A 15,460-nucleotide genomic window follows, 5' to 3' on the forward strand; every position below is an offset into this window, starting at 1 on the left:
CTTGAGAGGAAGATAATGATTAATTTTAGACTTTATTAATATCAGAGTGTATGTTCTTCAAAATCGGTATGCATACATAATTTTTAAAACAGTATAGGAAATAAAACACATTATCATTACCCAACATCCACCAAACGTAAAATCAAAACTTATTAAAACCAGTCCATTTGGGACCTGGCGCAGTGGCCTAGTGTCTAAATTCCTCACCTTGAATGCACTGGGAACCCAAATGGGCACCAGTTCTAATTACAGCAGCCCCAGTTCCCATCCAGCTCCCTGATTGTGGCCTGGGAAAGTAGTCGAGGATGGCCCAAAGCCTTGGGACCCTGCACCTGCGTGGAAGACCTGGAAGAAGTTCCTGGCTCTTGGCTTCAGATCAGCTCAGCTCTAGCCACTGAAGCTACTTGGGAAGTGAACCAGCAGATAGAGGATCTTTCTCTCTGTCTCTCCTTCTCTCTGTAAATGTGACTTTCCAACAAAAAAATAAATCTTAAAAAAAAAAAAAAGATTAAACTTAAAAGGAAGAAAATATAGGGGGAAAAAAACCTAAAAAGCATGAAGAAAGCCTATGAGACTTATGAGCACCACTAGGCAACCATAATGTTTGAATATTACAGAAGAAAAGAAGCAAAAAGGCACGAAACATTCAGTGAAATTATACTTGGAAAATTCCCAAATCCTTGGAAAGCATAGGAATTCAGGTCAAAAACACTCAAAGGATCTCAGACAGCTAAGGTGGTCCTATGTAAGGCATACTGCAGTCAGACTGTCAAAGCACAGGACAGAGTAAAGTCTAAAACCAACATGAAAAAAGCATCAATTCACATGTAAGAAAATCCCTGCTAAACTAACAACAGTCTTCTCAGTAGAAACTGTTCAGGCTAGGAGAGAGTAGGAGAATGCTGTCAATCAAAAACACTATACCTAGCAAAGATAACCTTCAGAAATGAAAGAGAGATCAAATCTTTTTAAGACAAGCAAAGACCTAGGGAATTAATTACTGCCAAACTAAGCTTTAAAGAAGCTTAAAGGACACCTACAATAAAAGCAAAAGGATAATTACCATTATGAAAATACACAAAAGTGCTCACTTTGGCAGCATGTATGCTGAAAATGGAACGATACAGAGAAGATTAGCATGACCCCTATGCAAGGATGAAAATACACAAAAGCACAAAGTTTACTAGTAGAACAGATGTATAAAAGAAAAAGAAAACTCAATTTTACCAATACAAAAAAGCCTACCAAACCACAAGATGAGTAAGAAAGGAAGAAAAGAAACAAATGGTTTACAAATCCACCAAGAAAAAATAAAATGACAGGAGTATATAATTACTTATCAGTAATACACTTGAATGTAAATGGGTTAAATTTACCAAATTAAAATATCTAGATTGGCTAAATGAATTAAAACATAAGACTTGATGATATCTTACCAACAATAAATTCACTTCATAAAGACACACAGTGAATGAAAACGATGAAACAGTGGGGGGGGGGGGCGGTAAAAAAAAAAGTGAAGGAACAGAAAAAGCAGGAATAGTTGTATTTACATCAAATAAGTCATTAAGTAAAAACCTGCAAAAATAGATGAAGGCTACCACTCAATGGCAACAAGTTGTATTTAACAGGAAACAATAATTATAATTAATTACGCACCTAGTGTGATCCTATGTTTATAGCAACACAATTCACAATAGCTAAGATATTAAAATAACCCAGATGCCCACTAATAGCGGAATAGATAAAGAAATTGTGGTATGTCTACTCAGTTATAAAAAAGAATGAAATCTTGCCATATGCAACAAAATTGTCTCAGCTGGAAACCATTCTGCTTAGTGAAGTAAGCCAGTCCCACACATTCTCTGTAAAGCAGCTAATCCATCTACATCAAATTGTGTGTGTGTGTGTGTGCCTCGTCGTGCACAAAATAACCTCCCAGTGAATTAAATATGTAAAAATAAGATCCAAAACTGAAACTACTAGAAGAAAACATAAGGGACATACTATGAGACAGTCATCCAGAAGGGGGAAAAAAAGAGAGATGACTCCAAATTACAACAAAAATTGACAAATGAAATTACAAAAAAAAAAACATTGAGTTTTCACACAGCAAAGGAAATGATCTGCAGCCTGAAAAGAAAACCTTAAGAGCAGAAAATATCTGCAAGCTATTCATCTGTCAAGAGATTAAAATCTAGAATATACAAGGAATTCAAATAACTCAGCTGCAAATAAAACAATAACCTGATTTTTTAAAAGGACAGGTAGTTTGAATACATAACTCTCACGAGAAAACACACAAACAGCAAACAAGTATTCGGTAGATGCTCAATACCACTAGTCATAACAGGGCATTTCCCATCAAAATCACAATGAGATAGTACCTATCCCAGTGATCCAGTGGATGCAAGACTCTCTCTCTCCCCCGTCTCTGTTAAATTTACCTTTCCAAATAAATCTTTTTTTAAAAATTTAAAAAGCATGGGGGAAAAAAAGATGCCCTGGCAAGCAGTCTTAAGAGCTTCAAAAGCCTCTTTTATAGATGTGTGGAAGTCATGCTGTTACTAATCAAAGTAACTTCACTTCCTTGAGCAGCTGAAGGTTTTTGGAGGAGTGCTCTTTGTAGTCATGAGAACAATTAAAAAAATAACAGATGGTGCTCAAGCACAGAGGGGCAACAGGTTACAGGGCAGGAGGACACATAGAGAATTACAGGTGAAGTATTATCAGCCAGCTGTGTGGTCTCAGACTCAGAAAATGGTCCGGCTCATTAGAGCTATGATTTTCTGATTTTGTGCAGACAGATCTGGGCTCTGGAGGAGCTGAGGCCGCATCCTCACGCAAGGATGCACAGAGTTCTGCCATGGATTTACAAGGCCGAGGCACGCCAGAGTGGGCGTGCTGGCGGTCACAGCATGCAGCAGGACACTCTGATGTCCTGAGGAAGTTTACGAGATGATTAACAAGATTATGGAGTTAGTTTCCTCGGCACTCCTCAATGGCAGGTCCCCTGGAAGGCAGTTATTCCTGATTATCAGCATCATTTAAGCCAACAACGGATAGAGATGCGATAAGCCATTTTTTAAGCTGGCAGAACTCTCTCTATAAAAGATCAGAAGAGCTTAAGTATAAAAACTGAAAAGCAGTCAGCCAGAGCCATAATTCTGCCTCCCTCGCCTTCCTCTCCCCAAAGGAAACCGCTTCGCCTTCCTTCGCAGAGTGTGTCCTCTGTTTGCTTCCTCTATTTTTCCCCCCTTTCTCCCCTATTTGGCTTTGGGGTGGTCTTAAAACCTTCCTTCCCTTGTTGTTTGAGTGTTGGTTTTATATTGCATGGAGCAAGGAAGCCCAGGAGACTATCCTGGGTTTCTGTCTCAGATGTCGACATCCTTCCCTGCCCTGAAACAGGTGTGCAGGCTTGTGCATCCAACCACTGATGCCTGCAGGCGGCTCAGACAACACTGGTCCATGCCGTGTCTTCTCAGCATTTCAACGATTCACTAGAAGTCTCTCTCGGGGCTCTATAAAATCACTCACAACCAACCCTAAGAGGTATACATTTAAAACAAAGATGAGATGTTCTTTATTGGAAAAACAAGTAGTTAGCTACAAAGCAAAAAATAAAGCAAACTGAATAAAACAGAACTAAGAACTTATAAATCAGATTATAAAGCAACATTCTGCTGACATTTAAATAATGAAATTCCATGGCAACATTGTAACTGGTGCTTTTTTGCCTGCAATCCCAGATTTCTCTTGTTTGGGACTTGACAGAAGTTTCATCTCTCTTGGGACTTAAAGCTTCCCATGGAATCAACATTATTTACAACTTACTTGTGCTTGTTTGCATACTTTAAAAGGGTGAAGTGTTTCTTGGTAGAAAAGTTGATGATAAGCCTGTAGGTCAAACCAAAAGTACACACTGTTCTTCCACAACTGCAGATGAGAAAAGTGCAGAGTATCACCACCCAGTTGAGGCTCTACAAAGCTTCAGTTTCAGATATAAATAATTGCTCAGCTCTTTACTGTTACCATAAACTGGGTTCAGTTAAGATGGTTTTAATTTTCTATTACAAATTGGCAATATACAAAATATTTGCGTTAGTATTGTCATTAACACACTACATTTTTACATATAATTTTGCTGTTTCTCTCACATGATTGGTCACTTACCTAAATAGTAAGCTTTATAGTTAAGAGTTAAAGAATAACCACATATTTTTGGCATAAAATCAAAATCTGAAGGAATATACATCTTGGCAAATCTATATCACAGCAAAGTTATTACTGTAATAATTCAGCCAATGAGATTTTCATTTGTGCAAAATGAAAACTGTATGATTTTGGCATTATTTATTGTATTTTTCCAGTTGACGGAATCAAAAATTAAAGAATCAATCTATACTAACTCTGAATTTTTCAAAAATTACATTAAAATAAAATTATCTAAAAATAAGCCATTGTTAATACAAGTCAATCCTTGTACTGTACTTTTCGTGGTAATTTTAATAGTATGGCAAGCTAAATAAAATTGTAATTGAGATGTTTTGATTTTTACTAAATATTCATATAAATTTTCCTACCAGGTATACAAACTAAACACAATTATTTGGGTACTGAATAGTTTCAACACTGCTTTTTAACGAGGTAGTTTCTTTATTTGAAAAGCAATTACAGAGAGAAAAGGTGAGGGACAGGAGTGGGAGGAGAGAAGAGGAAAAGAGAGAGAGAGAGAGATAATGAAAGAAAGCAAGAGGATCTTCCATGATGGGTCACTCCCCAGACAGCTGCAGTGGCCAGTAAGGGTTGGGCTAATCTGCAGCCAGGAGCTCCATGAGGGTCTCCTAGGTTGGTATAAGAGCCCAAGCACTCGGGCCATCTTCTGCTGCAGTGCTAGGCATGTCACCAGGGTACTGCATCAGAAATGAAGCGGCTGGGACTCGAACTGGCACCCACATTGGATCTAGCATCGCCAGCAGCAGCTTAACCACAATGTCAGCCTCCACAACTTATTTCTGAGTGAAGCAAAATAAAATTTAAATAATTATTTTTTACCTGGTTCCCTGAATGCTCGCAGAATTTAGTGAAGAAAAATCCTGCTCTATTTTCTACATACAAAGATTGCAACAAATTTTCCATGTCAAATCCTCCTAAGGCACCGACATCTGAGGCAGTTTTAACCTAGGGAACAAAACCCAAGTCCGTTATCTACCCCAAAACACTGTAATTTTCTTTTGTGTGTGTGTGTGTGTGACCAGGTAAACAGTTTCATCAATTCTGCCATTTTCTCATTTTTTCACTACACCATTTTAGATTTGTGCTAATTTGTAATTAATGCAATATGTTTGCATGAGACTGCCATAAGGGTTTTTTTATGAAGCCCAATTACAGCAGAATTCGTTCAATTATAAACCAATCTGATTTCAAACTTAATACCGAAGCAACTTTCCAACTTCAATTATTTTCACATCTCAGAACCAACTGATACCATTTTAGGAGTCTTCCCAATCTCTGTTGGTGGCCGCTTTCCTACAAATTTACTGTTATTTTAGCCTTGAGGTGCTGCTGTGACAGCTACAAGGGGGTTATAAAAAGAATTATCTTCAAGGCCTCTCCGTGCTTCTCATTAACTGTTCTTAGGGGGGTCCCTCTTGGCACAGTCTCACTCCACATAGGTCATGGCCTGCAGAGAGCAAATGGCAGGACAAGTTCTCATAAAACTGCTGTTTACAGCTTCCCTGCAACAGTGCTGGCCGTCCCACTATCATTTTTGCAAGTGCAGAAGACCGGCTATTTCTACAAGCACAGGGGTGGCTCCAGAACAAGCAAGGCCATGAGCTCTCTGCTGTCTGTTATGCAGAACTCAGAGCTCTCTGCGTTCCCGACGCAGGTAGAAGATGAACAACATGGAGTTTAAGCGTCTGCCTCGTGCTCTGTCTCTGTCTCTCTCTGCCTTCCTCTGTGTTTGGTAGCTAAATAAACTCTGCGGTGAAGACTCCATGTTTTTAGGATGTTTAGCTACCAGCACTGCAAATCCGAAAGAGAAAAAAAGAAATCATTATTTTAGTAAAAACAACATCCTAATTAGAAGAAAATGAGATATTGGCTTAGAACAATATAAATGGTTACAAAAATTATAGCTAAGTGTTGAGATTTTCCTGGCACTGCTGCAGTTTGTACTAATGATTGTAATCCTCAGTGAATATGAAACTTTTACCTAGAATTAATGCACTGAATCCATGCCACCAAGGATTTAATTTCTCCTGGAAATATTCTGGTTTTTATATATCCCTGAAACATAACATTGAAATTGAACCCCTATAACAAAAAGGTAACACACAGCCTCATGTCTGTCTCATTTAGCCCGTGGCATTCTTGTGTGACCTTTATCAAAAGGCACTGGCCACCTTGCAGGAGGGATCCATCTGGCCAGACAAGGGTCTAAAGAAGGGACTCAAGTTATTTGTTTGTTCAATAGCTGAAAACCTTGATGGCTAGCCTTATCTGGAGGGGTCTGTTTCAGGGCATTTCAGAACTGGGGCAGAGTGTAACTGCCACCTGCATGTAAACCCTAGATCAACGGAAGCCCACCTGGCCCTCCTAATTCTCTACAGAGCACAGCATCACCGACCAATCCAAGGAAGGTCACGAGCACCACTGACGGTAAGGAGCTGATCACCCACCCCTCAGCCCCGACTTCAGTTTACATGAACCTTCACTCCTAACTCCTGGGGGAGTGCAGGAAATAAGTAGTCTTGTCTGGCTCCTTGCCATGCACTTTCCAAAAAACACCTACTTCCTCTCACCAGCCTCTTGTCGGTAACTGGCTTTCTGCCCATCAAGTGAGTGGACCTGGTCTGGGAATTCTGTGGCAACACCTTCAACTAGTTCGGGATGCTGTTTGACAACAGATCAAATCTCATTTTTTACTACATTACAAATTGAATAAAAGGCCTAGAGGATCTTATTTTGTGTCAGAGGTCGCATCATACCCAAAGTAGAACACAGTTCTAGTAATCAATAGTCTAAACAGTCACAATACAATAAGAGGAAATTCTTTCGTAAATATCCTATAGCCTGAAAATAATAATAATAATAATAATAATAATAATAATATGTGTTGTTTAGAAAATAAGTCAATAAGAAATCTCTGTAATTAGGAAACACTGGTAAACTAAATTAAGAATCAGGTTCTCTGTCCTTAAAATACTTAACCTTTTGTTCCTCTGTGTAAGTATATTTTCTTTCCAGCTGGGGTTTCAAGCATTCAGAAATGTCAGTGAAAGATGTCAACTGGACAACCTTGCTGCTTTTCAACATGGGCTTTGACCTGGATGACACAGATGAGAACTTGCAGATCAACAAATTAATTCTGCGCACTTTCACTATGTTAGGAGTGCTTCTGAGTGATTAGTAACAAACAACCAATAAACACTCATTTCAGCCCGAAGAAGTGATTGAGAAAATGAGGTCCAGTTTTACAGAAAGACAGCACTCAAAATCACTGCTGATTTAAATGGAATCAAGGGTGCATGTCATAGATGACAAAGTAGATAAGATGGATAATAAATACTATAGGAATGTAAGAATAAAAAGTCTTTGAGTTTTGTTTGCTAAAAAAAAAAGAAATGAGATTTCTTTCTGAAACAGTAATAGAATACATATTCCTGTATAAATCTTTGTGGAGGGGAGGGATTTTTTTTTTTCATTTTAGAAAAGCATAGAGTGGACAAAAAAACGTAGATAGGAGGGAAAATCCTTGTTTAAAAGGCAGCAAAGTTAATGTGCTCAGAGTATGAAGACACCAATAGTTGCACACTCAATGTCACATACCATACATTATGCTACATTTAATCCACACAAGAGGTAGAACTCTTAGGGAACTACACAGGTACTTTGGTGTCAGCTAATTACTTGAAGACTAGGCTGCGACTCCTAATTTGCAGTAGGCAGGTGAGGGACAAGCCTCTACTACACATCAATGAGATAAAAGAGCCCACGTAAAAACACCCATGCGTTGGTTTTAAACTTTTAATTTAAAAAAAATTCTCCAAAAATTTTACCACAGCCAAAAAGCACTTTAAATACGTAGAGATGCACCTACCCTTTCTCGGCCACGTCATCCTTAGAAGAAGCTGGGTATGAAGACACGCGCTTCAGAGACTTCTGGGTTATGGATTTTGCTCTAAGTGATTTCTTGGAAGATTTTGGGGGTTGAAATAAATTGGATTCTTCTTTCTAGAAAGCAGAAAAATAATGAACAAATAAAAAAAAACCCAGGAGACTAGAGGATACATACTTGTTTTGATCACAAGAGGATTTCTTCCCTCACTGTATCTCCTTGTGAAACCTATTCTACCTAGTCAAACCAAAATATCTTTGGTCCATAAATTATACATATATATTCAAATATTTATTAATTTTCATTTTGATTTGAAAGGCAGAATTTCAGACAGAAAGAGACAAAGGTTAATGTTTCATCCAATGGTCCAACTCCCCAAATGCCCTCAACAGCCATAATTGAGCCAGATGAAGCCAGGATGTAGGAACTTCACGCAGGCCTTCCACATGGGTGGCAGGGTCCCTAGTCCTTGGACCATCCTCTGCCGCCTCCTGGGGTGCACATTACCAAGAAGCTGGATCGGCACAGAGTAGCTGGGACTCAACCCAGGCACTCCAATACAGGTAACCCAAGAAGCAACTTAAATTCTGTGCTAAATGTCCACCCAGGGGTTTCTACCTATTTAAAAAAACTTTAAAAAAAGGTTTATTTATTTGAAAGGCAGAGTTACAGTGAGAGAGGGAGATCTTCTACCTGCTGGTTCACTCCCCAAATGACTACAACAGCCAGGGTTGGATCAAGCTGAAGCTGGGAGGCAGAAGCTTCATCCAGGTCTCCCACTTGGGTCTCTCGACCCATTGGCATCACAGGCAGCAGCTGAGCCCACTATGCCACAATGCTGGCCCTTGGGCCTCTATCTTAACGACACCATTTTCTCCCATTTTTGAATGTTTTGTTTTCATAGTTATTTTCGCCATTTTTAAAAAGTCCCTTATAATAAAAGTTAAAATTTTAAATCCAGACTATAAAATGCTACATAAATTTGTTAAAAAGATCAAAAAGCATTCAAAAACAAATATTAAAATGAAGGAGAAAAAAGTTATTATGAGTATGAAATACATAAAAATATAAATGTATGGTACTTCAAAATAGTAGCTATGGAAATGATGACACACATGCAAAAATACTGATGAAGTTAAAAGAAATAACTAAAACATAAGAGATTATTTGCATTAAAATAATATTCACAATAAGAATTTTCAAAAAAAGTCAGTAGTTTTCTAGAAGTAGGTGAAATCAGAAATGATGTCTCTTTCCCTAATTTCAAGTGTACAATAATTTATTCTATTGATAATTTTAAAAATGAGCATAAAAACATTTTTAATATGTCAACTTCTACTACAGTGTAGTCATTGTTGAAAAGCAAGGACTAGATCCCTGATGTTTATTATTAAAAAGAAGGAATAAAATCATATATATGTTGTACACCTAGTAACTAGCAATAACTAGTAAATATTTCTATAAACAATCAGTTACTTAAATATAAGTTCTATGTGAAAATTCCTAAGGACTATGACTCAGATCTGCTTTATTAATTCAGAACACAGCATAGCACCAAACAGTCAACAAATGAGAGGTACTGCAGAAGACTGGGCTTACAATTTAAAGATATCACACCAAAAAGTCAGATTGACAGAGAAAATAAAATCGTGATCACCTGCTCTGGGAGAAGTTGGATTAGCAAGATGAAAAAGTATTGGAGATCTGCTTCATGAAATTGTGAATATACTGAACACTACTGAACTATATGTACACTTAAAATGATTATCAGAAAATGTGTTACTTTGAAAAAAAATTAACTTATTTGAAACAACTCTAGAGAAAAAAGGGAGTACCTTCCAGAGCTAGAGAGAGAGAGAGAGGCCTTCCATCGTCTGGTTCATTCCCCAGACGACCGCATCAGCAATGCTGGACCAGGCTGAAGCCAGGAGCCAGGAGTGCCTTCCAGGTCTCCCACCTGGATGGCAGGGGCTCAAGCATGCGAGCCAACTCTTACTGTTTTCTCCTAGGCCATCAGAATTGGAAAGGCCATAATACCAGCAACTTTGTGTGGGTTTTTTTTAAACCACATAATAAAAGTGTCTTAAAATCGACAAAAACTTTCCTTATAAATATATCACATCCAGAGAAAGGCTTAAGCCACAGTTTCGGACTTGCAGCCTTGAGAAAGCTGAAAGAGCAGTCCAAAGTAACCGATTGTGAGGGGTGGCGGTACTGGGGTTGGAACTAACCGGAAGGTGCTGCAAAGCAACTGCCACACATGATAATGATGGTGTCTCCCACAAAATGCATTTGTCAAATTTTGCAAAACTTGACACCAAAAAGGGAGAATTTTACTATATATATATGAATCACACCTTAACATTTTAATGAGGGGGAAAAAAAGCGAACTGAGTTCTATTCTTTAGGGTGTTTTCTGTCAGGAAGAGAGACCAAAATGAGTTGTCCAAGTCAGAAACCTCAATGACAACATGGCAATGACCCTCAGGAAGCCAGAGCAAGGTGGCAAGTCATCTTTATACTACTTTTCCTACACAAGCTCATCTCCCAGTCCTGGAGCATTGTTCTCTTCATTAACTGTATCTCTGATTTTTTTTTTCTACTCTTCTACCCATTTTTAAATCTGATAATGTTCTTTGTACAAACATTTATGTTACCGGGCCCGGCGCGGTGGCACAGTGGTTTAGGTCCTCGCCTTGCACGCCCGGGATCCCATATGGGCGCCGGTTTTATCCCGGCAGCCCCGCTTCCCTTCCAGCTCCCTGCCTGTGGCCCAGGAAAGCAGTCGAGGATGGCTCAAAGCTTTGGGAAGCAGAAGCAGGTGGCAATAAGGCTAATCTTCCATCTGACGGCTCCAGTATCCCATATGTGTGCCAGTTCATGTCCCGGCTGCCCTACTTCCCATCCAACTCCCTGTTTGTAGCCTGGGAATGCAGTAGAGGATGCCCAAGTCCTTTGGACCCTGCACCTACATGGGAGACCCAGAAGAGGTTCCTGGCATCCTGGTTTTCAATGGGCTCGGCTCTGGCCATTGTAGTCATTTAGGGAGTGAAGCAGTAGATGGAAGAATTTCTCACTGTCTCTCCTTCTATCTGAAACTTGCCTTTCCAATAAAAATAAATAAATCCTATAAATATGTAAGCATAATAAGGTTAATAAATTTGGACACATAAAAAGAGCATACTACACGGGCCCGGCATGGTGGCACAAGTGGTTAAGGTCCTCGCCTTGCACGCCTGAGATCCCATATGGGCGCCGGTTCTAATCCCAGCAGCCCTGCTTCCCATCCAGCTCCCTTCCTGTGGCCTGGGAAAGCAGTCAAGGACGGCCCAAAGCTTTGGGACCCTTGGGACCCTGCACCCACGTGGGAGACTCGGAAGAGTCTCCTGGCTTCGGATTGGCATAGTATTGGCCGTTGCACTCACTTGGGGAGTGAATCATCGGATGGAAGATCTTCTTCTCTGTCTCTCCTCTCTGTATATCCACCTTTCCAATAAAAAAATAATAAAAATAAATCTTTAAAAAAAAAAACATTTATGTTACCAGAAGGCATGCTCCCTGCACCACACATCCAAGAGGTGTGTTAACTGAATGGCTGGTTGATCAGGAGTGGCCTACAGAAAACACGACAAAGAGGGCAGCTATGTATCCTAAGGCTCTGCAAAGGAAACCCTCTACAAAGTGAAGAGGCAACCAGCAGAGTGAGAGAAAATAGTTGAAAATTAGTAACAGATAAAGTATTAACATCCAGGATCTATAAAGAGCTCAAGAAACTCAACATCAACAAAACAAGCAATATCCAGTTAAGAAATGGTCAAAAGACATGAACAGGCATTTTTTTTCCAAAGGATAAAATACAAATGGCCAACAGACACATGAAAAATGGTAAGAATCATCCGCCAACAGGGAAAAACAAATAAAAACGACTGAGGTTTTACCTTGTTCCAGTTAGAATGGCTATCATCTAAACATCAAAAAACAGTAAACACTGGTGAGGACATGGAGGAAAAAGGCACCCTTACATTCCCACTGTTGGTAGGAATGGAGACTAGTACAACCATTATGTAAGACAGGAGGGAGATTCCACAGGGATCTGAAACAGACCTACCATATGACCTCCCCCCATCCCACTACTGGGAATGTATAAACTCTCTCTCTCGCCCTCTCACCCTCTCTTGCCCCCTCTCCCTCTATTTCTCTCTCTCACACACACAACCCCTATGGAATACTACTCAGTCATATAAAAGAATGAAATCCTGTCTTTTGCAACAATATGGATGGAACTGGAAACCATTATGTTTAGCAAAACAAGCCAATCTCCAAAACACAAGTATCATATATATTTTTTCTACTAGGTGGTAGCTAATATAAAATACAAAACAAAAAAGGTATAGGATTGAAACAGACGTCTTGGGAAGCAAGCCAATTTCCAAAAGACAGTAGCATACAGGTTTTTCTGCTATGTGGCAAGTTAATATAAAATGTAAAAAAAAAAAGAGTAGGAATGAAAGAGGCATCTTGGGATATGATTGTTGTTTACAGCCCTTGTCTGTACTCCCATGGGAATGGTGAGCTTCATATTTTTTTATTTGTTGAATATTATGGTTAGTGGTGAAGTCAGCCTGTGATCATTGAGGAAGTTGAAATTATGTCTTTGCAAAAATTAAAGAAACTAAAGGAATAAAGGAAGGAGGCTGAGGGAGAGAGGGGAGATGGAAGTATGCTCTTCATTTTAGACCTGTACCTATGAAACAAATGAAATCCGCTTTCTTTATATTTACACATTTTTTTACATGCCGAAGCTTAGGGTAGGTGTGTGATTACATCACGGCTGGGGACACCTACATCTCACAGTGGAGTGTCTGGTTAGAGACCTAGCTATTCTGCTGCCAACCTTGCTTTCTTCCAATACATACCTGCTCCCCACCTGGGAAACTGCACTGGGTTCTGGGCTCCTGATTTCAGCCTGACACAACTGTGGCTAATGGGGACATTTGGGCAGTGAGCTGACAGATGGAAGATCTCTTTCTGTCTGTTTCTTTCAAATGAATGAATGAATAGCAGAAGGACACACATTTCTACTGTATGAAATTAATTAAATTATCTTTGAGGACTTACCTTTTTGGTGCAACTTTATTATCCATTCGAAAGAATGCTCACTACTTCTAATTTTACTATTTCTACTTCCCATTCATTTATCCCAACTGTATTTACTAAACAACTATTATGTGTTAGGCACTGACCGAGGCACTGGAGATAAACAGTTAACAAAGTTTCTCATACTCTCTAGAAGGCAAGAAAATAGATAAACCATGCATATGATTTAGGCATGATTATAGTTATGTATAAATCATGTCATAAATACAATAAAGCAAAGGCACAGATAATGGCGAAGAAGATGTGTGCTCTACAGAGCAACCCAGGATTTCTCTGATGAAGAGATGCTTGAGCAGCAGGTATAGGGGCCTGTGGGATATGCCAGGTAACCTCTGGAGAAAACAGTGCTTCAGGCAAGGGAAACAGCAAGTGCAAAACCTGGGGATTTCTGTTCCTTGTGTTCAAAAAGAGAACAAAGAGACCAGTGTGGCTGAGGTAGAGTAAATTAGAGAAGAGAGGGAGGAAATGAGGTAATGAGGTTGGGGTTAACACTGAATTCTACAGCTGTGTAAAGATGTGGGGAGGGGGGTTATTTGAGAGAGAAAAGGCCACTGGAGAATTCTGAGCAAGCAAGGAACATGGGCATGTATTAAATTTTTAAATTAAATTTTTATTTTATTTTTGAACAATTTATTTGAGAGGCAGAGAAAAAGAAAAGAATTCCTAACCACTGTTCCACTTCCTAGACGTCCACCACAGCCATAGTTGAACCAGGCTGAAGCAGGGAGCTAAGTCCGGGTTTCCCATGTGGGTGGCAGCAATCCAGTAATTCCATCCCTGCTGCCTCCCAGGATCTGTATTAGCACAAAGACAGATTCAAGAGCCGGAACAAGACCTCTAATGTGGAAAGTAGGTGTCTTAAATGGCGTTTTAACTGCTAGGCCAAATGCATGCCCCATGAGATTGTGTGTGTTGTTGTTGTTTATTAATGCTCATTTATTTATTTGAAAGGTAGCGTTAGAGAGACAGAGAAATGTTTTCATCTGCTGGTTCACTCCCCAAATGGCAATATCTGGGGCTAGTCCAGGCACAGACAGAAGCCTGGACCTCCACTGGGTCTTTATAGAGCTGGCAGGGACCCAAAGTGCTTGAGCCATCTACCACTGCCTCCCCAGGTACATTAGCAGGGAATAGCCAGGATGCCAGCTTCACCAGCAGTGGCTTAATGTGCTGTGTCATGATACTGGCCCCCACTATTCCACATATTGTTAAAGGTTCACTTTGGCTGCCTTGTGGAGCAGACTCTGTTTCCTTATTTCTTAATTGTTGCACCATGTACACTAGCATTAACAAGGTTGTTATGATGAAACTTACATATGTATGTATCTGAACACTATATGTGTATTGAACTCAAGTATGTCAAGGCAACAGAGATCAAAGAATCAATTGCACACCCTACCTGAACCTCAGGAATCTGTGGAATACAAGATTTAGGTCTCAATGGCAAGAGTGTCGCCATCTGTGGAAAAGGGTCAACATCCTTTCTTGGTTTCTCCTGCCGGAGGTGCCAGAATTTCAATTTTGCATTCACATATTTTGTTGAGGATGAATGCGTGACACAGAATCTTGGTGCCCTGTTTGTTGGAGGAAAAAAAGTCAAAATTAAACTACACAATAAGCTTCAAAATTCAAAAAGATACAAATTATGCAAAAGGTGTGCCAAAAGTCATCACTCTTACCATTTTCCTTTTCTAACCATTTCTCTTTTTCTGCCACCTACCCTTAAGAATTAGTTTCTAAAATATATCAGCTGCCTACAATCCCATTCACTAATACAAAACTCAATATACATTAGTGAAAAAAAATCATAAAAATAATATGTAATTTATTAGCTGCTGTGTAAGAAAAATCTATATATTTAGTCATGAGGAAATTTTTGAAGCAACTTATAGCTTCCAGTAAAATGAACATTAAATTTGTGATCATTTCAATGCGTTTCAATATTTATAGTACTAGATAAACATGAATGAAATTAACATTTAAAACATATGAATTTTCACATGCTTAAGTTTGCTGCTCAAATTTTATATGGTTGCTATTCACATTATCTAATTCAAGGCTTAAGTTTAAAGGTAGAAATTGTTTTGTGTCAATTTATATAAACAAAAGATCAACACTACTGCCAGAAATTAGATGGCGATCCTGTCCTCAAGTTGCAGGGTTACTTTTGGACATATGGTC

General features: G+C 39.2%; 1 protein-coding gene and 1 pseudogene across 1 annotated transcript in view; one reads left to right on the forward strand and one right to left on the reverse strand.

Moving 5' to 3' along the window:
- The window catches only part of RGS22 (regulator of G protein signaling 22), a 100,666-nt gene that overhangs the window by 50,446 nt on the left and 34,760 nt on the right, over positions 1-15,460 (reverse strand). Inside the window, exons 10-14 of the mRNA XM_040972729.1 lie at positions 14,679-14,853; positions 8,105-8,238; positions 7,216-7,330; positions 5,056-5,181; positions 3,835-3,936 (exon numbers count right to left, since the gene is read on the reverse strand). Coding sequence (XP_040828663.1) covers positions 3,835-3,936; positions 5,056-5,181; positions 7,216-7,330; positions 8,105-8,238; positions 14,679-14,853 — 652 coding nt within the window. The remainder of the gene's footprint in view (positions 1-3,834; positions 3,937-5,055; positions 5,182-7,215; positions 7,331-8,104; positions 8,239-14,678; positions 14,854-15,460) is intronic.
- Positions 1,084-1,184, forward strand: LOC121151404 (annotated as a pseudogene).

Source organism: Ochotona curzoniae, unplaced genomic scaffold (assembly GCF_017591425.1).
Source record: "Ochotona curzoniae isolate NIBS_2020 unplaced genomic scaffold, NIBS_Ocur_1.0 contig_2318, whole genome shotgun sequence".
NCBI lineage: Eukaryota > Metazoa > Chordata > Mammalia > Lagomorpha > Ochotonidae > Ochotona > Ochotona curzoniae.